The 24,352-nt window shown below is 49.1% G+C and overlaps 1 protein-coding gene across 3 annotated transcripts; it reads left to right on the top strand.

Annotated features, from left to right (window-relative positions):
• The first annotated feature begins 917 nt into the window (after positions 1–917).
• TGFB1I1 (transforming growth factor beta 1 induced transcript 1) lies at positions 918–22,964 on the top strand. 3 transcript variants are annotated; one of them, XM_066628968.1, is made up of 12 exons: positions 920–1,013; positions 6,042–6,095; positions 7,753–7,907; positions 8,109–8,188; positions 9,039–9,181; positions 10,641–10,737; positions 12,940–13,039; positions 14,705–14,950; positions 16,113–16,286; positions 17,299–17,380; positions 18,234–18,382; positions 21,435–22,964. In XM_066628968.1, exons 1-12 carry the CDS (start codon positions 1,001–1,003, stop codon positions 21,699–21,701), a joined length of 1,560 nt encoding a protein of 519 aa, XP_066485065.1. In that variant the 5' UTR covers positions 920–1,000; the 3' UTR covers positions 21,702–22,964. The 3 variants fall into 3 exon arrangements, with proteins under 3 accessions (XP_066485066.1, XP_066485065.1, XP_066485064.1); XM_066628967.1 differs by lacking the exon at positions 920–1,013 and adding an exon at positions 4,448–4,603; XM_066628969.1 differs by lacking the exon at positions 6,042–6,095 and having other exon boundaries at positions 918–1,013.
• The last annotated feature ends 1,388 nt before the right edge of the window (positions 22,965–24,352 follow it).

Consider the following 24,352-nt stretch of genomic DNA (forward strand, 5'->3'; position numbering starts at 1 on the left):
AATTCTTCCCCCTTCCACTATTTCCACATCCCAGCTGCATGTCAGTCTAAACACGGCGTTGTCCAAAGACCTCACGTGGTTCTGCCACCAAGAGATGTTGGGCCTCATCAGGACAGATAGGATGGCAACATAAGGGACGGGCTACCTGTGCAGCAAGTGTGTGTGGAGTGGGACAGATACAGGCCCCTGAAGTACTGGGGGGGGGGAGAATTCAATATTGTTCAGTGCTCACAAACTTTATTCAGGAGATTGCAGCCCGCATGGAAGCGTCTCCTGCTTTTACAAGTGTTTGATATTCTAGCCACACTGGTGGGCTCTGTCTAGACCCAACCAGTGCATTCCAATGCATGTTGTGTTCAGTGCTGTTTATTCCCCCATCGGTCTGCAGCCTGAAAGCCTCCCTAGATAAAGCTTAAGGCGCCTGAGGCTGCAGTGCTCTGCGCCGAGAGCAAGTCTCTTTGAAGTGAATGGGTTCACTGCTGAGCAGGCAAGCTGGGAGGCTACTGGAGATCCAGTTTGCGCCCAAGACGACCCGGGAAAGGAGCGGTCCCTTTCAGCAGCATCCCCGGTCCCGCCTGCCCTGCCCTGCCCTCCAGCACTACCTGGGACCCCTGGCCCCTCCACCCCCCACTAGACCCCCGTCCCTTTCGCAGGCCCCCTCCGTCCACGCCAGGCCACTTCTGCCAGCCCCTCGCTGGAGAGGAGGGGGGGGAGATTTCCCCGGGGTTGGTGCCTGCGGGGAGGCTTCCATGCTGCTGGACGAGGGGCATCCCTGCCCGCCGCCTCCCTCCATCCTTCCTGCCCGCGCCGCGCCTCGGATCCCCTTTGCCATAAATGGTCACCCGCGGCGGCGGCGGCAGAGGCAGCAGAGCGGGGCTGGGGCTGCGCCGCGCTCCGGGAAGGCGCGTCACTGGGGCGGGGGCAGCCCAGCAGCCAGCCCGCCCGCCCGCCCGCCCGCCAGCCCCGGAGTTGGGGACCAGCCCGCGCCCGCCTGCCCGGGATGGACGATCTGGGTAAGGAGCGGTGGTCCCGGCTCCCCCCCCCGCCCTCCAGGCGCTCCTCCCGGGCGCCCCCGCCAGCCCCTGCCCTCCGCCGTCGCCAGTCCGGCTGCCCTGCCTGCCTCCCTCCGCACTCCCACCCCGCTCCACGGGGACTGGCCTTGGGCACCATGTGCGCGCACTCCCGTCCCGGCGCCTGCCTGCCCTTTCACACCTCACCCAGGCTGGCCACGGAGATGTCGCTCCACGGGGAGCCCTGATGTGCCGTGCGCGTGTGTATGCGTGAGACACGTGTTTACATGCACGTGAGAGTGCACGTCCCCCTCTTTCAGCTTTCCATGTTCAGTATCGACTGGGGGCACAAGCTTAGGCATGTCTACTCAGAGGTCAGTCCTGTTGTGTTCAGTGGGGCTTACTCTCAGGAAAGTGTGGATAGGGTTGCATCCTGAGTATCTCCTAAGCTTAGACCTGGAAAGAGGAATGTGTGAGCTGGGTCTTTTAAAGGCATCTAGCCTAGACGCCTTTAAAAGGGGATTGGACAAGTTTCTGGAGGAAAAATCCATTACGGGGTACAAGCCATGATGTGTATGCGCAACCTCCTGATTTTAGAAATGGGTTATGTCAGAATGCCAGATGCAAGGGAGGGCACCAGGATGAGGTCTCTTGTTATCTGGCATGCTCCCTGGGGCATTTGGTGGGCCGCTGTGAGATACAGGAAGCTGGACTAGATGGGCCTATGGCCTGATCCAGTGGGGCTGTTCTTATGTTCTTATGTCTTGTTGCCATCTTCTTCACTCCTTTGTGGGTCCAGCCATTTGGTCCTCCTCCCTCCCTGGGGTCTCCATCCTTCCCTGCTGCCCAATGCAGCTTTTCTTTCCTTTGTGCCCCTCCCTGTCTCTCTCCCTCTCCCTGCTTGTGGCTGGCAGGGTGGGGAGGGGGTTGGAAGAAGAGGGTGCCTTTCCTCCGCCCTTCCCATCCCATCCGGAGAAGGAATGTATTTCTCAGCGTATTCCTGTGGCTTTGCGGAATAGCTGGAGAGAGGCTCTGCGCCAGGGGAGAACAAGGGTGCTTTGCTGGGCGCCCTCCTGCATCTCCCTCTGCTAGGCCGGGGTTCCTCCCTGCACCTGGACATGCCAACGAAGAGTTCCTGGAAGACATCCCAGGATCCTCCACATCCCTCCCTCTCCTGCATCCCAGAGCCTGAAGAGGTCTGGCCCCAGAACTTCCTGCTGGCTGCACCCCACCCCATGAGGCTCCAGACTCCCCGCAACACTGGCTAGGTGTGGAAGGAAGCAGTCTGCTGAGCCAGGCCAGGAACCCACCTCCCAGAGAATCCAGGAGTCCAGCTGGCTGAGGGTCAGTTTAGGCATTCATTCATCAGGCTTGGTGGTTGCTGGTTCCTCCCCAGCAGGATGATCTGGCCAGGCCAACCCTGGCCGAGACAGATCTCGCCCCAGATTCCCAGGATGCCTCTGTAGGGCTCAAGACGATCACTTGGTTGGATTTTGAGCTTTTACACTTCTGGGTTTCCACTTGGAAGAGAACGTTAAAGCATGTTCTGTGAATGGATGGACACTGTCCCATCCCGCCTCCTTGCACACAGGCTGCCCTCCCATTCTTTCAATACATGCTTGTGGCTGGAGGGGTTATTCGCTAATCTTGGCATCTCCCTAGAGTGGGGCAGAGGTGTGGTTTGGAATGCCACACTGCAGCAGAGGGGCGGGTGAGTAGATTTTTGCCCAGGTGCGACACAAGCTGCAGGGAAGATCACCTGGGACAGCTAGCCTCAGAAGGGCTCGCTGGGTGGCCATGGGCCTGTCATTGTGTCTCAGCCCGATTCTACTCCACAGGATTGTTGTGTGGCTAAAAGCAGGGTGAGGGGCCGTGGAAGGTAAACTGTTTTATTCTGCCCTAAGCTTCTGAAAGGAAGGGCAGGATAAGAATGTGTTAGGTCATCACTGATAACTGATTGAAGCAATTGGGAGATGCAAGACCATATTAGCATGGGTTGTGTCCAATGAGGGGTGAGGGGTGTGTGTGTGTGTGTGTGTGTGAAAGAGAGATTTGGATTTTTTCAGTGTCCTGCACCAACATTAGTGTGTTGCATTTGAATTAATGTCTAGCACAAGGCTGAAATCTTGTGTGTGTCCCTTTTGATTCAGTGATTGATCTTATGTTGGGGTGAAGTGGCAGTGCATGGAGGGAAGCTTTGCCTGTGTGTTGGCTCCCCCCCCCCCATGTCTCTTATCCTCCCTTCTTGTATGTTACATTCCTGGCTCTCTCCCTCTGTGGTTTCCTTCCCAGCCTTAGACACATTTCTACCCTGTGACATCAGCCAGAAAGGGGGGGCAGGAGAGAGAAAACTCCTTTTTCATTTTTCTCCATTTCCCTCTCTCCTCTGCTCGCTCATCCCAGCAGACAGCTGTTAACAACTGGTAAATACTGTATTCTTTCTATTTTCCTCAGACCCCTGTCTTTCTAACACCCTCCTCCTTTTTTCCGCCTGAAATGACCTCAGGAACTGTGTGAGCAGTCGTACTGGGGAGATCTGCTGGAGAGGGTTGGGATCAGGATTCGCTTGGCTGGTGGTGGATGCAAGGTGGCTGCATGTCAAGGCAAGGAGGGGAGGAGACAAGGTGACCATTGGGATGGGGAGAGTTGTCCATAGGAGATCTGCCTGGTAGCAGAACTGATGAACAGAAATTCTTGTCAGGTTATTTATTTTCCACATTTTTATTCTGCCCTTCCTCCAAGGAGCTCAAGATGGTGACATAGTTCCCTTCTGTTGTCTTCACAACAACTCTGTGAGGTAGGTTAGGCTGAGAGAGAGGTCACCTAGAAGTTTCATGACTGAGCAGGGATTTGAAACGGAATCTTCCAGGTCCAACTCCAGAACTGCTACACTATCCTGGCTCTCCTGGGCTAGGATAAGATCTGTGTGCCCTCCTCCAAATACACGTGTATTTGGAGCTGTATTTGTGGAGCTGGGATATTAGGAGAGGGGGATTCATTACAAAAGATCAGCCACTGAAAAAGCATTAGTAACTCCTTTGGAGTTGAGGCTTACTTCAGGGTTGGGTAAAGTAAGGGCAGGGCTGATCAATCCACTAGAGGGCTTTTCTCCTCATTTTGATTTTAGTGACCTCTCGGGTGTGGCTTGGGAGGGGTCCATTATAATTAGAACTGTTTGGTCAAAACTGAAGAATGCACTGAATGCCAGCTTGGAAAGATCAGGAATCCATTGCTTGCCTGAAGAGCTGGTGCTGGAGTGGGAAATGTGTGCTGCGTCTGTACATGAAAAGGAATAGGAAATAGGAACATTTTAAAGACAAGACAAGTTGGCTCGTCAGCACGGAGGCTGCTTTGGGACTGCTGGGTGTCTCTTTCCAGAACAAAGTATGTAGCTGTCACAAGTCCTGTTGCTACTAACATTTATTCTGCAGGTGAACAGTGCATGCATGAGCCGGCACGAACCCAGAAGCAGCACAGCCTCTGCCCTAGAGTTTACAAGCTGAATAAGATGGCCTGGACAGATAGGGCAGATGGGATGGCAAGAGGCTGCCATGGTTATTTTGGAGGCATTCATGCACGCTGCGCATGGCTGGGTGGGTGAATGCATGTGTCTCTTTGATATGCATTACTTCATGTTGTCTCCAATTGACTGTGTTACTATTGGGCAAATAATTCCACTTTTATTTGTTGCAAGAATTGTAATCCAGTGGAGTGGGATCCTTAGAAGGCCTTTGGTAACAGCTCTTGCTTAGAAGGCCTTTGGCTTTACTGTGGTGGACTCTCTCAAGAAGGGGCTAAATTACCAACGCTAGGGGTTGGTAACTGGCAAAAATATCCAATATCCAATCCTAGGCTAAAAGAGCAGTAACCCTTCCAATATCCCAACCCTTCCAATATCCAGTCCTAGGCTAAAAGAGCAGTAACTCTTGGCAGGAGGTCATTTTGGAAGTTTTAAATTAATTTTAATGTGGTGTTAGTGGTGACGATGGGGGAATGAAGACTGAGTTCCGATATCACCTCAAACATGAGCTTACCAGATGGCCTTAGGCAAGCCTCTGTGCCTCTCCTTATTCTGCCTCCATCTGCAAAATGGGAGTAATAAATGCAGGATTATGTTGCAGGGTTTTTGGAAGCCACAGTTGCTCAGATTTAGCACCCAACATGCAACACTTGATAAGAATAGTGACCTATCTTATAGGGTTGTTGTAAGGCTTGCTATGATAAAGAGCACTTATCAACTCATAAAAGCATTACATGCAAGCGTTAAGTATTATTGTATCCTCAGATGTGATGGGCAAGGAGCCTCGAGTGTCCCTGAAGCAGGTTGCACATTGAGTAAAGAAATATTGTGTGAATGGGGACATGCCGGTAGAGGCTTGTGGACTTGTAACTTAGAAGTAACATTCTATTTTTAGGATCTCACAGGAGTGTGAGGCAAATCGCTTTACTACTTTGGGGCTGCAGGGGGGCTTTGGGAACAATGTTAAGGGTTTGTTTTTATGGACTCTATCCTGGCATCTTGGGAGAAGCTGGTTGAGGCCAGAAAGATCAACGGGTTGGTTGTTGCAGATGCATTTAGAGAACTCAAAAAGGCCTCTTTGGAACGTGCTCAGGGTGGAGAAAAAAAGGGGCTTGTACAAAAGGGTGATTGTTTGCAGCACACATTTGCCTGCAGCTGAAATGGAAAATGTGAGACTCCGCGGGCAAAGACCGAGGGGCGGCCAAGGCTAGTGAACTTGTATGGGCTGTGCAGGAAAGTTGACTCTGAAGCCAAATTTCCTGGGCTTAGCCCAAGAATTTGTTTCAAATGCTAGGGCCTTGAGCATGTGATGTAATAAGATAACCTCTGAGCATGTGCAGAATCCCTTCCCCTGCACCACCTTCAATATAGCTGGGCCTTGGAAAGCAGAAGTGCATGCTGACTCCAAAGAGCACATATAACATGAAGAGGCTGCCTGCCCACTAGATTAGCTCTTGTCCATCTGTTCTTCTTCCCTCTGTGCAATGCCCTGTTCTGTCTCCTTTCTACAGGTAGCTCTGCTGACGCCCCCTCTTTCTCGCTTGGTCCCCGTATTGTCATATTTGGTACGTACCCTCTGCCGGCCCTCACCTGTCCCCTTACCTGCTTATTAGTGTTAAATGCAGAATAATCCTCTAAAGTCCATATTAGCTCGGAGGCAGTGGAATGCATGAGTGTAAAGACTCTCTAGCAGGCGCTGACAATGGCGAGGGGCGCTGAGTCGAGCTGGGATGCTTGAGTTCTCTGAGATAAGAGTGACTTTGGTGATAAGACTGACTCAGGATTTTGACACCGTGTAAGTCTTTGACATTTTTGCACTGGAGGTAGTCAAAAAGACGCTCCCCCTCTCTCTGCTAATTCATTATTTTTAATGACTGTGTGTCATTAAGCAGAAGGCTGGGGTCAGGAATATTCTTCTGGAATCTGCTTCATGTTGCTGCAGGTTAAGGGTCAGGGCTGACCCATCCATGTTACGGGCTGAAGGGGTTACTTCAGGCAGCTGGTCTGGATCTGGTCAATGTCTGCCTGGCCAGGAGGTTACCTGCATCTATTTCTTTAAACTCTGCAGAGGAAAGGCTGGCAAGAAATCTGATTGGTGCCTGGGTTTTGTCTCAGGTTTGTGATGCGAAATCTTCACTGAAGTTTGCAGAGATTTTGCATTTTTGGTGTGTTCAGATCATAATGGGTTACATGCAGAAGTCACGATTGGATACAGTCCAGTCCTTTGTACCTAGGAAATCGCAATACTACCCCAAGAAAGCACATTCGTTGATTGCTATGGCCATCTTGCGGTGGCGAGAATATTGTTGGCACCTTTTGCGCAGGCTATATCCATGTTGTTACTTTTTGAAATGTTTTGCTTTTGAGGAAAATTCTTCAGTAGCTGCATGCTCTTCCTCTGTCGAGGAGAGAATGACGGATGGGCAATAAGGGCACTTCTCCTGAGACACAAAATGGAAGGCCACGGGACAGAGTGACAGTTTATCAAATGATGTCAGACTAAACAGTGCTTTCTTTTCAGTGTGGAATAATGAGATCAGTTTGCAGAGTGGCAGATGAAAAGTCAAATATCAGTTTGCTTAGAGGTTTAGAAGGACAGCAGGTCCAGCAGGGGAGCAGTCTTGCAGCTTCTCATTGGCTGTGTGCCTGCACCCTAACGTAGTAAATCACACTGTGCTGCTAGAGAATGATAATGGAGGAGGAGAAAAATTCAAGCTACATGACGCTCCCCAGATATTGCAATCACTCCCCCAAAGATCAGTCTTCAGATGCCTCTTTTGAGTGGCGAGAGATGTAGAACAGGGGACCAGACCTGAGTATGGAAATGACTGGTTATGGCCCTGCACCATGATTGTGCAAAAGAGACTTGTGAGAAAACATCTATCATGTGAAATGGTGTTAGTTTCATGATTTGACTCACTGTGTGGACAGTCTCTTGTAAGCAGGGAGCCAGGACTCCTCTGGTCTCCTGGAGCAGAGTTGGAGGCATGGCTTTTCTTCCATTGGGGACAACGGTATTACTGGGAGTAGGGATTCTTGGCTGTCCTTGTAGTGAAAGCTGAAAGTAGGTTGGTTGTGCCTATTTTCCTCCCTTTCTCCTCTCTCCTGTTCAGACCCTCAGAGCCCTTCTGACCTCTGTCCCCGTGTCTTTCAAGCCCCCTCCCCGCCTGCCTCTCCCACCATTTCTTCCTTTCTCAGTCCATCTCATTTCTTCCCCAACAGATGCCCTCCTGGCTGATCTGGAGACAACCACCTCCCATATTGCCAAACGGCCGGTTCTGCTCACAGACTCCGGAGGAGCCCACCCTAACGGACTGAACCAAGACAGGACGCCGGACCCCAAGCCGCCTCCTCCACCTTACAACCCTCAACAGCAGGTAGGCACTTCAATGGGTGGGTGAAAGTGGGGTGAGAGCTCACAATGGCTGCCATCTCCAGGCTGTGTCTTGGCTCCATGTGTGGATATCATTCAACCCAGGAGGTCTCGCAAACATTGGTCTGTCTGTCTATCCAGCAGGGTGAGATGCTGTATCTGCTTTATCTGTCTCCTACCTCCATCTCACTTTTCTCCCCCTCAGGCTGGGACCACAGCGATGCCTGTAGACCCACTCCATGGAGCCACCCTACAAGGTGGAACCGACAAAGAACACCTCTACAGGTAAATCATGAGTGTTTGGAGTGACTGAATGTCTTCGGGTGCATGTGGGTTACCATTCCTTCCATTGCTTTAACCAGGGCCCCGAATTTGAGGGAACTAACAGATCTAACTGCCAGAGGAATATAGAACAGAGAGTGAATAGAGAGTGAAACCAGTTGAGTAGGGGGAAGGCGAATGTATTGAGAGGGGCAGGAGGCTTGAGTGGGGGAACAGCTGTGAGAGGAAGAAGGTGTCTCTTTAAGGCGAAAGAGGGAACCCTCCTAATCCAGCTGCGGTGCTCCACAGACAGGAAGGCACTGGGATGCTCCAATTCCTTAAGGGTTTCCTTTCATATTTGCATTGGGGGAGAACTTGAGTGGGTGCTGTTTCTTCCACCAATGTAATGTTTTGATGGAAGACGCAGCAGGTGCCAGAGTTCTCTATCCTTATGCAAAGAAGGAAGACTTCCCAAGTAGAACTTGGCATCTCAGAGAGACCAGCCTCCAGGAAGTCTCTTAACCTGGCCTCATTTGGTGGCACAGGTACCAGAAAGATGTAAATGAGCAGGGATGGGGGGGGGGAAGAAAAATGCTTGTGAGGAGTTTGTCCTCCTTAGGAGCTGTGCCCAGCTTCACTGGCCTCCTTCCAGAGCTTCCATTAAGCGGAGGCATCCTATAAATAGCTGCCACCCTTCTGCCTCCCCTTTCGGCTCCTTTCCCATCTTCCCTGGAGTGGATGAATGCCGCAGCCATCTCCTTGGGGTGTGGTGTGAGCACCAGACGTTCCCCCACAACTGCTCTATGCTTGAAGCTGTTGCCTTACATCACTTGAATGTACTCCTCTCTCCCTGTCTCTCATCTGTCTGTGTCAGCACCGTCTGCAAGCCTCGTTCACCCAAACCCAAGGAAGGAGCCCCGCCACCCTTCTCCTCCTCCAGTGGGGTGCTGGGAGCTGGGCTTTGCGAACTGGACCGCCTCCTGCAGGAACTTAATGCCACCCAGTTCAACATCACAGGTACAGGGATGGGACAGTGGATGGGGACGGTGCTTGGGGAGAGGTGCCAAGGCTCAAACCTGATAAACAAAAGCGATGATTTCTTCTTGCATATGAATGGATTTCTGCCTGCACATAGAATTCCTTACCGCAAGACACAGAGACAGCTGCTAGCTTCAGTCATTTTAAAATCAAGAATTAGACACATTCATGGACTGTTGAACTGTTAGTAGCTGTTAGACACTGCACTTAAGACGAGCGTTTCCACATACAGAGAAGTATACCTTTGAGTATCAGATGATGGGGACAGGCAAGTGGTGGCCCTCACAGTCTTGTCCTGCTCGAGTTTCCCAGGACTACCTGGATGGCCACTGCCAAGGATAGCTTGATTCCTGGGCTTTTGGTTGGATCTTGCAAGGCTGTCTTGTATTCTTAAACCTCCCTGGGAGCAGCTTTCTCAAACTTCTGCATATTACTTTTCAGTCTTAGGCGTTTGGGAGCAGGCAATGACTGTGTGTAGTCACAGGTCGTGGCTTTTTTGGCTGTCATTGATGTGATCACACATTCAAGGTCCTGGCATGGGAGCAGGTTCTAAGGGTGGGCCTTGGTTTGCTGGGACTAAGTCCTGAGGATGCTGCTCTGTCTTTGGTATCTATGCCAGCTGCATTCCCTTTGTGGGTTTTGCATCTCTGCTGCCCCCTGCCAGTTGCCTTTGGACAGCTGCCCAGTTTATAGAAAACCATCCAAGATTCTTTAGGTGACATCTTGTGTCATTTGTTTGAAGCAACTCCAAGGGCAGTAGGAGGGTTGTGTGGCTTTCTGCTGCCTGCAGTGGAGCATGTGGTCACCACCTTTATTGTTTCCTCCAGCTCAGTTTCCAGAATTAGATGGTTTTTGACTCTATCTTTCCTGGAAGTCTCACCCTCTGGCTTGCCTGGGCACTGCCAGCCCATCCATGCAGCCACCTGATGTGGAGTGCATCTGTGGCAAAGTGCAAGGGGCCAAGGGGGCAGCAATTTGGGGGTGGTTTTCACCCTGCCACTGCTGCCTCCCTCCAACTTGCCACCAATGGGGTTTTCTTTTTGGAGCATAGAGTGCGGTGGACTTGAGACAACATTTGGCGGCCTTCCAGGTTGTACTGCCCCCTTGCATGGGGTGGTCAGGTCTCAGCCTGGAGATGTTGCCTCTACACTTAAAACCTGGCAGCAAACCTGGGCTGAGCCCTGGGAATCCTAAATCTGGAGGTTCTTTCCCGTTTTCCTGGACCTGCTTCTGTTTACACAATGGTGAGTGAGAGGCGCTCTGCGCATGTTCAGGAGCACATATTTTAATTTTGGTTCATATATTCCACAGCTGAGCTCTTGCACTGGGCAAAAAGGGTCTTGCAGCCCTGCCGTCTGACGGCAAGAGTCTGAAACTGCTAGTGGTTAGCAAAAGGAGTAAATACTTTTCTTTCGTTCCTTTCTTTCTCTCCCCTTAGATGAAATAATGTCTCAGTTCCCATCCAGCAAAAACCCGGCTGGGGAGAAGGGCAAAGACAGGCCTGAAGATTCTTCAGATGGTGGTTCTCTAACTCGGTAAGCGGTAGTTAAGAAGGTTAATAACCAGCAAAGGGACTTGCCCCAGAGGTAGCTGAATTGGGGGTGGGTGGGCAGGTGAGCTCTTTGTATCAGTACTTATTTTCATGCCAGTAATTTGCATGCTGGATCACAGGAATCCTTCTGTCATCTTTCTTTTGCCCCAGTTCCTAAGTTCTCATGCACTCATGTCAATTTCTAAGACGATATGACAATGTAATGTAAATAATGCCTTCTGTGCACCAAAGTCAATTTTGTTTGATCACAACCCTGTGTGCTCCCTGGGGCATTTGGTGAGCCGCTGTGAGATACAGGAAGCTGGACTAGATAGGCCTATGGCCTGATCCAGCGGGGCTGTTTATGTTCTTATGATAAGTCATTAGTATTCCCATCTTATAGATTAGGTCAGTGGTTCTCAAACTCTCTGGGAGAGTTTGAGAGCCACTACGTTCTTGTGTGGGTGGGAGGGGGGAGGCATCAGGGGCTAAAGTGGAAGCGGAGTGCGATTGCTCCGCATCTACTTTCACTGCTGCGGGGAGCCCTGCTGCAGGTCGTGCCGGGCTCCCCGCACCCCTGGGAGGCTGCAGGGGCTTGGGTACGTGTACCCAAGCCCCTGCAGCCCCCCTGAGCAGTGCTTTCCATGGGGATCGCGCCGCTGCCTCCTCCCTGCCTCCAGGCTGCCCCCGCCCCTTAAGGGGGCAGGGACCGGGGCCCACAGGCTAGGGCGTCGCGACGCCCCAGTTTGAAAAGCCCCGGATTAGGTAATGGAGGCTGAGAATGAGTAAAGCTACCTGTTTGGGGTAGAGGTGGGCTTTCGGATTGCTAACCAGGCCCTCGGAGAGCAACTTTAGAACATAGGAACAGCCCCACTGTATTAGGCCATAGGCCCATCTAGTCCAGCTTCCTGTATCTCACAGCCGCCCCACCAAATGCCCCAGGGAGCACACCTGATAACAAAAGACCTGCATCCTGGTGCCCTCCCTTGCATCTGACATAGCCCATTTCTAAAATCAGGAGGTTGCACATACACATCAAGGCTTGTAACCGATAATGGATTTTTCCTCCAGAAACTTGTCCAATCCGCTCTTAAAGGCATCCAGGTCAGATCCTGTCACAACATCCTGTGGCAAGGAGTTCCACAGACCAACCACACGCTGAGTAAAGAAATATTTTCTTTTGTCTGTCCTAACTCTCCCAACACTCAATTTTATTGGATGTCCCCTGGTGTTATGTGAGAGTGTAAAGAGCGTCTCTCTATCCACTTTATCCTTCCCATGCATAATTTTGTATCACATCCATCGCAAACCCCTTTCTCTATGTTTCTAATGATCGAATCCCCCACCACAAGAAGCCCCCGACCCCCTCCTGCCGAGGAGTATCCTGTGCGCATTCGGATACGGGCCCATCTCCTGGAGAAGGGGTCCCCCCTAGGGAATTGTTTCCCTCCTCTCCAGGATGACATCCTCCAGCCCCGAGACTTCCCACTCGGGCAGCTCAGGAGCTGCACACCTGAAGTTGGGACAAAGCCTGATTGTCCCCGGAAGTCTCCCCATGGTCCTTCTCTTCCTTCCTCTGCTTCTCTAGGTTGGCCACCAAGGCTTCATGGGAGTGGACGCGTTTCCTGAGTCCCTGGAGCTCCTTGCACCGAGGACACACCCATGACTTATGCCCCAGAGGCATATTGTCATACATGGATAGCCCCCAACCTGCAGCTGGCTATCTGATTGCATAGCTTTTTTATTTTGTTTGTTTTTGTTTAGGGGTACTTAAAATCCCGACACTGGTTAGCAGCCCTCTTCTCAAGGAAAGAGAGAGGGCAGTATCTGGGGCCCTGGCTTCCTCGCCCTGCTGCTGAACTCGCACAGATGCTAAACTCGCGGTGTCTTACCTGGCACTTTGTTCCCAAAGCACTTGGTGTCCCAGAGGCTGTGCGCGCTTCTGCAGAGAGGCTCACGTGGCTCAGGCTCAGGCTTTCTCCATCATAATGTTGCAATGAGAGAAGCAGCTGCACTTGGTGGTGTTTTCACTCTTAAGAAACAAGAACTGTCTGTTGCTGGCAACTGAGGCAGGTTCTGAACTCATAAGCCTTGTCTCCTTAACCTGGACTGCAGTAGCTTCTGTGTGTGCTTATAAATATTTTTAAGTTAAAGTGAAATTGGGAGAGCCACATTCCCTCCTCTTGATGATGTGATCTTCTTCCAGATCAGCAGCCACTCCACCTGCAAAGCCTTCTGCCACATCTGCCACCCTGGAGCTGGACAAGCTCATGGCTTCGCTGTCAGATTTTCGGGTCCAGAGCAATGTGAGTATGTGTGTGGGGTGGGCTCAAGTAGCACTGAGGATGAGGGACAGCAGAGGGGAGAGCGTTCCTTTCTTGCCTATATGTGATAGGGCAGTTGCAACCTACAAGTGCAGAAAACTGGATGCAGAAATCAGCATTGTGTAAACCCTTGAAGAAGCAAGTTTCTAGTCCTCTTGGCTACATAAGGCCTTGTGACCTGGTGGACCAACAGAAGCTGTGTTTGTATTTGAACAAGATTTCCAGTTCCTTTGCTCTTTGTTCTACCACGAGTCGAGCCACCTCAAGCCCAGGAAAGGGAAGCTAGAAGTGATGTTCATAAATAGAGTAAATAATAGGAGCCAATTATTTGAAATCAAACATCTACTTGGTTATTTTGAAATGGTCCCGGATGGCAATAGCAGCTTTCAGCTTGAGTTGTGCTAAGCTTCTCTGAAAAATGTTGCTGGGAATTCCTTATTCCAGTTAGACAGTCAAGAAGATTCACAGACAACTTGGGAGCTTTTAGCAAATTTCACCACTTCCTCTAGAGCAGCATTTCTCAACGTTTGATCTCCGCTGTACCACTTCACATGATTCACCTATTGGAAGTACCACAAGAGGTAACTGGCGATGATGTCATCACTAGTTATGTCCAGATTGAGAGGCCAAATGCAATGCAGCAAACACCTATAAAAGGCTCAGGGCAAGAAGGAGGGCTTTTTCAAGTGCACAAAAAGCATATGCTGGAGCTCCGCCCAATGAGCCAAGCCTCTTGCTGCTGCTTGTCATGTTGTACTGCTGGTCTCACTGTCAGGTGGAGAGGGTCTGGGGGTCCTGCAAGTACCACCAGATGCCACCACAAGTAGCACAAGTGGTACAAGTACCACTGATTGAGAAACACTGCTCTGGAGCAGTGTTCTTCAACCTTGGTGTTGTGACCCCAGTGTGGTAATGAAGCCTCAGTTGTGGGGTTGCAGCAACCTATGGGAATGAAAAAGGTTGAAGACCACTGGACTAGAGCACCATCAGGTAAATGGGAAGGCATCTGGTGTACCCCTTCAGGTACCAAGAGATTGTGTCCCAGTCCTGTTCAGGTTCTTAGCAATTGTGCTAAAATTACTTTCACAAGGGCCAGGCTTCATTGTAACATTTTCTGCTCTCCCTAATAAGAATATTTGATCACAGTGAACACTGCTGGGAAGGCGTAGTGGGTAGTGACGGGGGCAGGAGTGGGTGGATGGGGTTCTGGGAGGGGTTGGGATCAATGACGGGTCCCAGTCTCATACTTTTATTATGTATTTATTTATTGGGGTCATGGCACAAAAAAGGTTGAAGACTGCTGCTCTAGAGATTATTAATTCTGCTTTCTAAAAAGTGCACTGTAAATTCTCCTATGGCCGTTCCACTAGGTGCAGAAAGGACTGATTATGCCTGCAAACAAGAGGAGGAAGATAGTTTGCCCCTTGCAAGTGGGGTTCCTGCTGCTAGTAATTTGCTCTACTGCCTTCTTAGGAAATGTACCCCAAAAGTCAAGTAGCAGCCCAAACTGGTTCCCAACTACCCTACTCTCTATTCTGCTGCTATTGATGACACTGGTTGACTGTTCTATTCCAGAAACAGACAAGGATGGGGCTAGAGATACCAGTAATGTGATAGTTGTGCTAATACGGTTCCCTGACATTCTAGCTCCCAGGAGCCACTGCTGCTGTCTCACCTCCACCAGCCCCTGCTCGAGTGTCCTCGGCGCAGCTGCCAGTGGTCTCGTCTGTCTGCCCCAGCCCCCCTACCGCACCCCCCCAGACATCACCAGGCCAGCCCAGTGGGAATCTGGATAGCATGCTTGTCATGCTGGAGTCGGATCTCAGCCGCCAAGGGATCTCCACCACTGCCAAGGGGCTGTGCGCTTCCTGTCAGAAGCCCATTGCGGGCCAGGTGAGCACTGCCTGGTGGAAGGTGGGCTTGTATGCGGAGGGTATGTGGTGGTGAGTGAATGGGGATAACTGAAACTGGGAACGGAGGTAGGTCGAGACAGAAGAAGGCTTTGAATGAAGGAGGAACAGCCCAGCTAGAGAGCTACCTGGAATATGGCCAGGTCTAGTCTGCAAGACTGTTACCACCTGGAAAAAAGGGAAGCAAAACTGTAGATCATATCTGACGATGTTTATGCAAACATGTTGCCCTGTATCAATTGCCTCCCTACATGACACGCTGTCTCAAAGTCTTGAAGTCCCTGAGCTCCATTGTTTCTGCTGGTCTCTCTTATGCACAGGCAGGAGGAGCCCACAGGGTATGGCAGCAGACTGGCAGCAGGTGAGAGGGACAAGCACCGTGACAATCCAGGGACACTGAGATCCAAGGGGAAGTGGAAGTCGGTGCTGCCAGTTTTGTAGGCACCTGTTCACAAATACGAACTAGTGACTTGGGCCTTTTGTCTGCAGAGTGTGCAGAAGAACAGACAGTAGGTCCCAGGGACAGGGGACAGAGTCTAAAAGGGCATTTGTCACTCATGAATAATAAAGGTGCTCACGTGGCAGTAAATACAAATTAGGTGGTCAGGAAGGTATGTATGGAGCATAATCAAAAGGACACCAGTCAAGCTTCCAATTTTTTTTTCTGAACAGATGAGTGGGGAGCGACTCCTCTTACAAGTTTCTGCCAGGTCAAGAGAAATGACACTGGGCGCTGGCTGGCTCCACCTGCCGTGGAAGCTGGCATCCCTTCCATTCTTCCCACCCTCTCTCCCTACTATTGCAATCATGCTCTGCCCTTCCAGTGGAGGACAGGAAGGCATCAGAGCCAGTGGAGTGTCATGTGGGGCTGGATGGGGCCAGGAAAGGCCAGGTGCACATCCTTGCTCATTTGTTGGCCTTGGGCCTTGTGATACACCTCACACAGTTTTTCTGAGGTAAAAATGAAATAGCAGTGGATTCTAAACCACCCTAAGTCTTTGGGATAAGGGGGAAGAAGAGACTTCAGGCCTCGAAAAGGGAAACCCAGGAAGAGAGGGGGTGCTTTGACTGTTCTCTGCTGCTACCTGCTGTCAAATGTATTTCTCCCTTCCCTGATGACTTTGGTCCTTTTTCTCTTTGCACAGGTGGTAACAGCACTTGGGAGTACCTGGCACCCTGAGCATTTTGTCTGCACCCACTGCCAGAAGGAAATGGGGGGCAGCAATTTCTTTGAGAAGGACGGGGTCCCTTACTGTGAGAGGGATTATTTCCAGCTCTTCTCTCCTCGCTGTGGCCTTTGCAACGAACCAATCCTGGATGTGAGTTGCCTGAGCCCAACCGTCTTCCAGTCACACCCAACTTCACCATGAAGGCTTGAGTTTAGTTGAACATCTGAAAGAGTTTTGAATGGAATTTGTGAAATTTGTTGCCTCATTTGACTCTCCACCCCCATGCCATGGGGTATACTGCACTGGGGGGGTGCTCTCTGGAGGGTGTATGTGGAGGAAAGGAAGAGATGCTGTGGTCTTTCAGTGTTTCAGACCATGTATGATTCCTCAGGAGCACCTATATCTCTGGTCCTTAGAAAGTTTTCTGGCCAAATGTGCATTAAAAAAACCACACTGCTTTCATTGCAATTTAATCTTGAAAATATCAAAAGCAAGCCTTTGAATCTTGCTCTGTCTTTAGCCCCACCATCTTTGGCCCTCCTGCCTATTGAAAAAACACTCAGGCAGCGCACTGCCTGATTCTGTCAGTGCTGTAAATAGCAATGTGATGCCATAGGGCATAGCAATAAAGTGGTGTTCAGTTCTGTGGTGCTGACTTTCAGTGTGGCACAGTGTAGCAGTGGCACTTAGACAATATAGTCAAGGACAGTGCAATATACTGTTCCAGAAACTGAACTGAAATGGAAATTTCAGTTTAAATGCAGTGCAGTGAAGGAAGTGCAATCTAAGAGCATGCAGTATGTGAGAATACTGTGAGGCCCAATGTGGCATTCAGCATTTGAAAATGAAGTCAGTGAGATAGTGTGCAGTGGCTGGATGTCACTTCTGCCCTGGGCCACACAGATCAGTTGGGTTAAAGTGTGCAAGGCTGCAGAGTGTACCATATAGCTCAAGAAAACCCATGCTGGATGCAGCATCACGTCACAGAACACCCAACACACACCCATGAAAGTGTCCCTTTGTTGTGGTGCAGAGAGTTGCCGTGCAGGGCAGGGCAGGACTGGGAAATGCTCTAATATCCTGTGCAGTGCATTGTCAGCAGGTTGTGACTTCCTCACATTGTGCATGCTTTTTTTTCTCCATGACCATCTGACTCATTCAGAAAATGGTGACCGCACTGGATAAGAATTGGCACCCAGAGCACTTCTGCTGCGTCAAGTGTGGGCGGTCCTTTGGGGAAGAAGGTGAGTTTCGATAGCTTAGTGACTGATCTCTGGAACAGTGGGCAGGAAGAAAGACAACACCACATGCACACACCCGTAGACAGATCCTTGCCATGCTTGGGTCTCTAGGGCAAAGAATTTTGGGCCCACCTACATGTGCCCACTGATCGTTTGCATGTTAAGTATTGTGACATTGTTTACGATGTGATATATATGAGTGGCAACATCCTGTAGCAGCTAGAATGTCCAAATGGGAGCAGGGAGATCTGTGTTCAAATCCCTGTGGCCATGAAGCCGACCATGTGATCTTGGGCCGGTCAGCATCTCTCAGCCTAACTGGCTTCTCAGGCTTGTTTTGAGGTTAAAAAAAAAAAATGGGTGCACATCAACGCTTCCTGAAACTCCTTGGAGAAAGGGGGAGTTTTAAATGTAACAAATACATATTTACCTAACTTTTTCCTCATAAATAGAGACAAATTAGGTTTGCAAAAATAACATTTCAGTTTTGTTGTCGTAGTCCCCTCTAATTTGTAGCCTGCCTTGTGGCTCAGCCGGTCTAGTAAACCGTTTATGTGCTTTGACTCCTGTACTTTTTTTTATTAGACAGCCTATATAGTGCTTTGGTGGCACAGCTGAAATCCCAAACTGCATGGATACCTCTCGTTGTGGTTGCTTAGGACCAAATTACATGTCATGTAAAAATGCATCAGCATCACTCATTGGTTTCAATCCTGATTGCCCCCTCCCACTGTTGCTCTTTAACCCTGGAGGGATACTGCCAGTGGCACTGTTAACAGTAGACCTATCCCACCCCATTACAAGTCAAGCACCCCCCTTTTTGCTTATCAGATCCTACTTACTGCCTCCTCTGCAGGCTTCCACGAGAAAGACGGGAAGCAGTATTGCCGCCAAGACTTCTACGAGCTCTTTTCTACCCGCTGCCAGGGGTGCAACCAGGCTATCTTGGAGAACTACATCTCAGCACTCAATGCCCTGTGGCATCCAGAATGCTTTGTTTGCAGGGTGAGTGTGCACTTTGGTGTAATAATGATGGCAAAGTTTAGTGTAAGTGCATGAAAGAAATCAGGAAGGCAACCAAGGGGAAAGAGCATTGTAGTAATGAAGTAACTTCAACTACCCTTACACTGACTGACTGAGCAAAGGTTTGTGCATGTCCTGTTGAGAAAAAGAACCTGGATGTGCAGATACTGTAAATGTGCCTTGGAACAATTAGTCATGGAACTGAGCAGAGAGGAGGCAATCCTAGGCTTAATCATTAGTAGTGCTCAGGATCTGGTGCAAGTGTTGTTGAGCTGTGGCTCTTAAATTCAAAATATATTTAAGTGGGAAGCTGCTGAAAAAGTGTATTTGGTTTCAAAAAAGGCAACGTATTAAAAAGAAGAAGTCGCTAAAATGAAGTTGAAAGCAAAAGTTAAGAAGTTCAAACCAGGCATCTTGGAGGTTATTCCAAAGAGATGTTTATTAAAATAAAAGCTCAATTAGAATACTACTTTTTGGCAACCTTCAGTCTCGAGAGACTATGGTATCGCACTCTGAATGGTGGTTCTGGAACAGCGTCTAGTGTGGCTGAAAAGGCCGATTCGGGAGTGACAATCCCTTCCACACCAGGAGCAAGTGCAGTCTGTCCCTGGTCTGTCTCCCTGGCTATGGGCCTTCCTTCTTTGCCTCTTTGCCTCAGACTGTTGGCCAAGTGTCTCTTCAAACTGGGAAAGGCCATGCTGCACAGCCTGCCTCCAAGCGGGCCGCTCAGAGGCCAGGGTTTCCTTTCCCACCTGTTGAGGCCTTCAGATCCCTCTTGCAGATGTATTGCAGCTGTGGTCTACCTGTAGGGTGCTTTCCTTGCACGAGTTCTCCATAGAGGAGATCCTTTGGGATCCGGCCGTCATCCATTCTTTAATCCATTCTAATTCTATCCATCCATTCTAATCCATTAATTAGAATATATTCTGCAGATCAGGAAAGATGTCCTCATGTTCAAGAATGCAACCATCAAACATGGTTCACCAGCAGAGTCAAGGAAGCTGAAAAGGAGGCTGACTGGCCGACTTTGTGGTTCATGCCAGATTTTTCAGATGGTGAAAACTCAAACCTGAGGACTATGAGGAGTTGTTGAACAGGAAACAAATAAAGGTCAATTTAAGCATAATATATTGCACATCAAGGCCAAAAAAAAATAAAAATCCTCAACTGCTTGTATAAGGTACTGGGATCTCAACTGACAATGAGTAATCAAAGAGGTTGTAGTTGGGATGAGAAGCTCAATCAAAAATTCAATTCATTGTGCGGCAGCAATGAAAAAAGAAATATACTGTAGATTAGCATGAAGGGAAAGGAATGGAAATAAATCTGCTTGCAACACAATGTCTTAACATAAAAGTGAAACCAAAATGATGAAGCCATCAGAGCTCTTTTCTCTGTGAGGAAAGACTAAAGCTTTGGGGCTTTTTCTTTATAGCTTAGTAAAATGAAAACAGCCACTGCCTGAGAGCATCCAGAGTGCCGTTTTTGTTGCAATGGTTTAAAAAGGTTTGGGAGGCCTTATTGATGCTTAATACATGTTCTTAGAGAAAAATCAGTTGGATAAAGTTATGGAGAGTCTCTGCTTGTTTGTAAACTTCTGGAAGGACACGTTTCAAGATATAGTTAGACCTTTTTTTTCCCCCACCGAGTGGAAGTCTCAACTGTAAAAATGTTCATTTTTTTAACATTTTTGTTCATTTACTGCAAATACATGATCGGGGAGGGGAGGAAAGACAATGAAAGGGGACATGATAAGAGGTGCATGAGAGCTTGCATGATGTGGGGGGAGATCTTTTTGCCTTCTGGACTTCTTCTGTTGCAGAATTCAGTCATTTAGTGAAATTGATAGGCAATTGGAGAGATTAAAGAAAAGACTGCTTTATACGAAGGGCCCAAAATCCAACTTTCCAGCACCAGTGCAGCTGCAATGCAGCTCCGAAAGAAGGGAACAAATGTTCCTTTCCCTTAAGGAGGCCTCTGTGACTACCCTCTCACTGCAGGATGCAGCACACACCCATTGGCATGGTTGCGTTGGTGTTGGAAAATTGGATAGGATTGGGCTGATAGTTAATATAGGGAATTCCCTGCCACAGGATGTGCTGATGGTCACAAGTTTAAATGGCTTTGAAAGGGGATGAGTGACTCATGGGAGGGGAGGTCTGCCAATGGTTCTTGGCCATCGTGTCTATTTAGAACTTCCACATTAAAAAGTTGTATGTATCACAGAATACAGGTTGCTGAGGTGGGGGTGGGGTAAAAGACATCAGAAGACATCACTCATACACTGCTGGTGGGCTTTTCGGGTACATTAGACTGGTCATGGTAAGGAAGGGAATGCTGGACTAGAGGGACTTCTGGTCTAACCTAGAAGGGCTCTTCTCATGCTCTTGTATGCTGTGCAGCTCCATTCGGATGTTTTCCCATTTCTGAGCATTAAGTAGAAATACCATTGGCTTTCTCCCAGATTCATGAGGGCTAGAAGCTTGAGGGATAAATATGTCTGCAGAGCAGCTGCTTCCATGATGAAAGCTCATGATTTCTTTATTCTTCTTAGCAAATTAACAGTGCAATCCTATGCATCTCTACTCAGAAATAAGTCCTATTGTGTTCAGTAAGATTTACTCTCAGGAAAATGTTTGTAGGATTGCAGTCTTAGAGTGATATTGTGATGACAACTACCGTTGTTTGTGTAGAGCACAGTGCATACTCAGAGCTAACAATAAATTATTAAATAGTGACGTTCTGCAATTATGATAATTTCTGCTTTTACTGATTGAGTTACTGACTGCAAGAAAGGGAGGAGACAGGACACAGGGAAGAGAAGAGCCTGGAGATGTGGAGCAAAGCTTAAAAATGTGAGGTCTAGAAACTTGAATCTTTATTCAGGATTCGAAATCCTGTTGCTGGTATCAGAGTCTGTGCAGGCACTGCAAATGTGCCAACAGACAGAACAACTGCAGCTTCAAAGAAAGGTGTGTAAATATGGTTTACCTAAATGTTTCCCCCCTTTCCTGTTTTGTTCTCTCCATTCCAGGAATGCTACACACCCTTTGTGAACGGCAGTTTCTTTGAGCACGGGGGACGTCCGTTCTGTGAGATCCACTACCACAAACAGCGTGGCTCACTCTGCTCGGGCTGTGAGAAGCCGATCACTGGCCGCTGTATCACAGCCATGGCACGCAAGTTCCACCCGGAGCATTTTGTCTGTGCCTTCTGCCTCAAGCAGCTCAACAAAGGCACCTTCAAGGAGCAGAACGACAAGCCCTACTGCCACCCTTGCTTTATCAAGCTCTTTGGGTGACAAGGAGAAGCCTTGGTTCCAGGATGGATGGCCAAGCCACACCTATGTCCAATGGGGGGACAAGGGAGGGCCCAGGGTTCTCAGTCTTTGGCTAAGCCACACCCACTGCCATGCATGGGAGGGGCCTGTGCCTTATAGGTTCCCCCCATGAGCCACTACACAGATGCCAAAACCATGCCTATAGTTAGAGCCATATGCAAAACAAATAAGGTGAGGAGCAGAATTTCTCTGCTCCTTCCAACCTACTCAGGAGCCACTCCCCATCACAGCACTAGCAGCATATAAGTAAGTCCCATCCACTCAGTCACTTGACACCTTAGCAAGCCACGTCCACACAGTGCCACCACTTCTGACAGGAGGCAGTGCCTTAGCCACATCCACATGACCAGCTGGCAATGTCGTCCAGATAGGAAGCAGAGCCTTGAGGAAGCAGCACCTCCACACACCTTCCCTTCCCACATTTCTGTCTAGTAGTGTTGGACAGGGAGCATGTATTATCCCGCCCACAACACAGCTACTTTTAAACCATAAAGCCATTCAGGCGGGAGAAGGGAAGGAAAAACCACTTCCAGGTTCTTTAGGATACTGTATTATTCCTGCCCCAATATAATTCATAAGGGGGGTGGGTGGGGGTGGACTGTTATGTTCCAGGGCTGCCTTAAAACACTTACACTCTTGATACTAACATGGTTCAGCAGCAAGAGGGTAGGGGCAACTGCAATCTTTTGGCCCACCCTTTTTCTCTAAACATTTACGGTGTGTTTTCATGGAAAGAGCTTTGAATAAACCCAAGGGCTGTGTGAGTGCCTAGTGGAATTTGCAGTCTGCCTATCACCTCTAGGCTCCCACAATTCTAAGGGAGGTCTTGACTCCTGGTGACAGTTTGTAGTGGAACATTTCCCTTGTAGGATCTTTGGGTAGATGACTGGCTGACTTTGAGAAAAAGGAAGTGGCATTTTTCTTCTTCTCTCCACACATTGTGGTTGAAAAAAAAAAAACCCTTGGATTGCATATGATGGAAAGAGAATTTTATTTTTAATTTGGGGGAAGAAAATATGCCTAAGCTTGCAGTTTTGATTTATCAGGGTAATTTTAATCTTCCTCTATAAACCAAAAAGGAATTGAGGCTTTTACTATGAGGCAGTTAAGGTCAGGAACTCAAGCTTGTCCTTCTGCCACCAAAGTTCTAGGCCAACTTTTTATCCTCTCACTGCTGTATATTATATAATAAAAGTCACATGCAAAAATTAAAAAAAAAATGTCTGTTGTCTTTGTGCGCGTGTGTGGCTTAACTACCCAGGCAAGTCACTGCTAGAGTTGCCATCTTCTTTCATGGAGCAAGACTCTGAAATGGCAACGGTTGTATTAACAAGCTGAAATCCAGGAAGTTAAAGTTGGGTCCTGGTTGTTTATTCCATTAAGAAGTTTAGATGCAGCTTAACCAAAGAACTGAGATCTGAATGGCTTAGCATCCCAAAACAAGCCACGGGCCATTCTGGACCACACACTCACGCTCCAAGTCACTCTTTGCTACAAGCTGTCTCAGCAGGGTTGATAAAGACCTCATTTTGGGCTATAGAGCAAAGCAAGGCCTCCATGCCACTTGGTACATTTTGTAGCACTTTTCATTCCAAAGCAGGATAATGCCCAGATTAAGTCCTACACCTCAAAGCAGCCTGGGGACAGTCCTTGTGCCTCCCATTCCCTCCCTCCAAAGTATCACACAACCCATCACACAGCTGCACAAACCTGCATTTTCTGTATATCTGCGATGTATAACTTCTGCATGGTCTCAGCTCTCTCCAGCACCCTAGACAGGAGCTCCCTTTTTATTTTTTGAATGGGCTACTGTGAGAAATTGCTTCCCAATTACTGTGCTTTCACATCCTGTTCATCACTCAAGATGTTTTAAATTAACAGATTAAGCAACGAAACATAAGTTCTGGGGCTGGCGGTCTGCAGAGAGAGCATGGGAGAAGGGGCCGGCACCAAGCAGGCCCTGCAGGACCTATGGCAGCAGCGCACGCGGGCAGGGACAAGACCTGGTCCCCGGGAGCTCAGCCACCCCACCTCGTGAAGGAGAGCCTCACTCTTGCATCTCCCCAGCAGAGCAGGCAGCACGCGTGGTTCCTCCGGGGAAAGGTTTTAGCTGGGGAAAAAAGATTGCCTTGGATCACTTCCAGCCTGCTCCCTCGCAGACCACCAGAGAAGGTGGAGAATGAACTGCCTGCAGCCAGCAGCGACCCACAAATCTTCACTGTAAATAATACATCTAATAATTCTAATTGCATTTTTTGTGTGAAGGGGTGGGGGTTGCATGCAGGGGGTGATTTGTACCTGGGCCCTGGAGCCAAAGGCGGGCTTGCATAAATTTCCTATCTCACCTGGACTCGCTGCCTGTGTAGGATATTGGGTGAGCCTGCACCAAGCCATGTGTGTATTCCTTGGCCCAGCACATATGACGCTCCTGAACAGCGTCAAATCTGAGAGGAAACAGGCCTGCTACAGCAGCTCTTTGGCTTGTGGATCCGCTTACCATGAAGGAGTGTATCAAGGACACAGCTATGGGACTACAGCTGCTGCAGAGGTACGTTTTGGTACACGCATTCTAGTGTGAGTCGAAATATGACGATCTAATTTTCTGCAATTAT

The sequence above is a fragment of the Tiliqua scincoides genome, chromosome 5 (assembly GCF_035046505.1).
Source record: "Tiliqua scincoides isolate rTilSci1 chromosome 5, rTilSci1.hap2, whole genome shotgun sequence".
NCBI classification, from domain to species: domain Eukaryota; kingdom Metazoa; phylum Chordata; class Lepidosauria; order Squamata; family Scincidae; genus Tiliqua; species Tiliqua scincoides.

Coding starts and splice junctions, on each gene's coding strand:
- TGFB1I1 (XM_066628967.1), top strand. CDS start 4,453: ATGCATGAGCCGGCACGAACCCAGAAGCAGCACAGCCTCTGCCCTAGA. Junction 7,908..8,108: donor CTTACAACCCTCAACAGCAG/GTAGGCACTTCA, acceptor TCTCCCCCTCAG/GCTGGGACCACAGCGATGCC. Junction 10,738..12,939: donor GATGGTGGTTCTCTAACTCG/GTAAGCGGTAGT, acceptor ATCTTCTTCCAG/ATCAGCAGCCACTCCACCTG.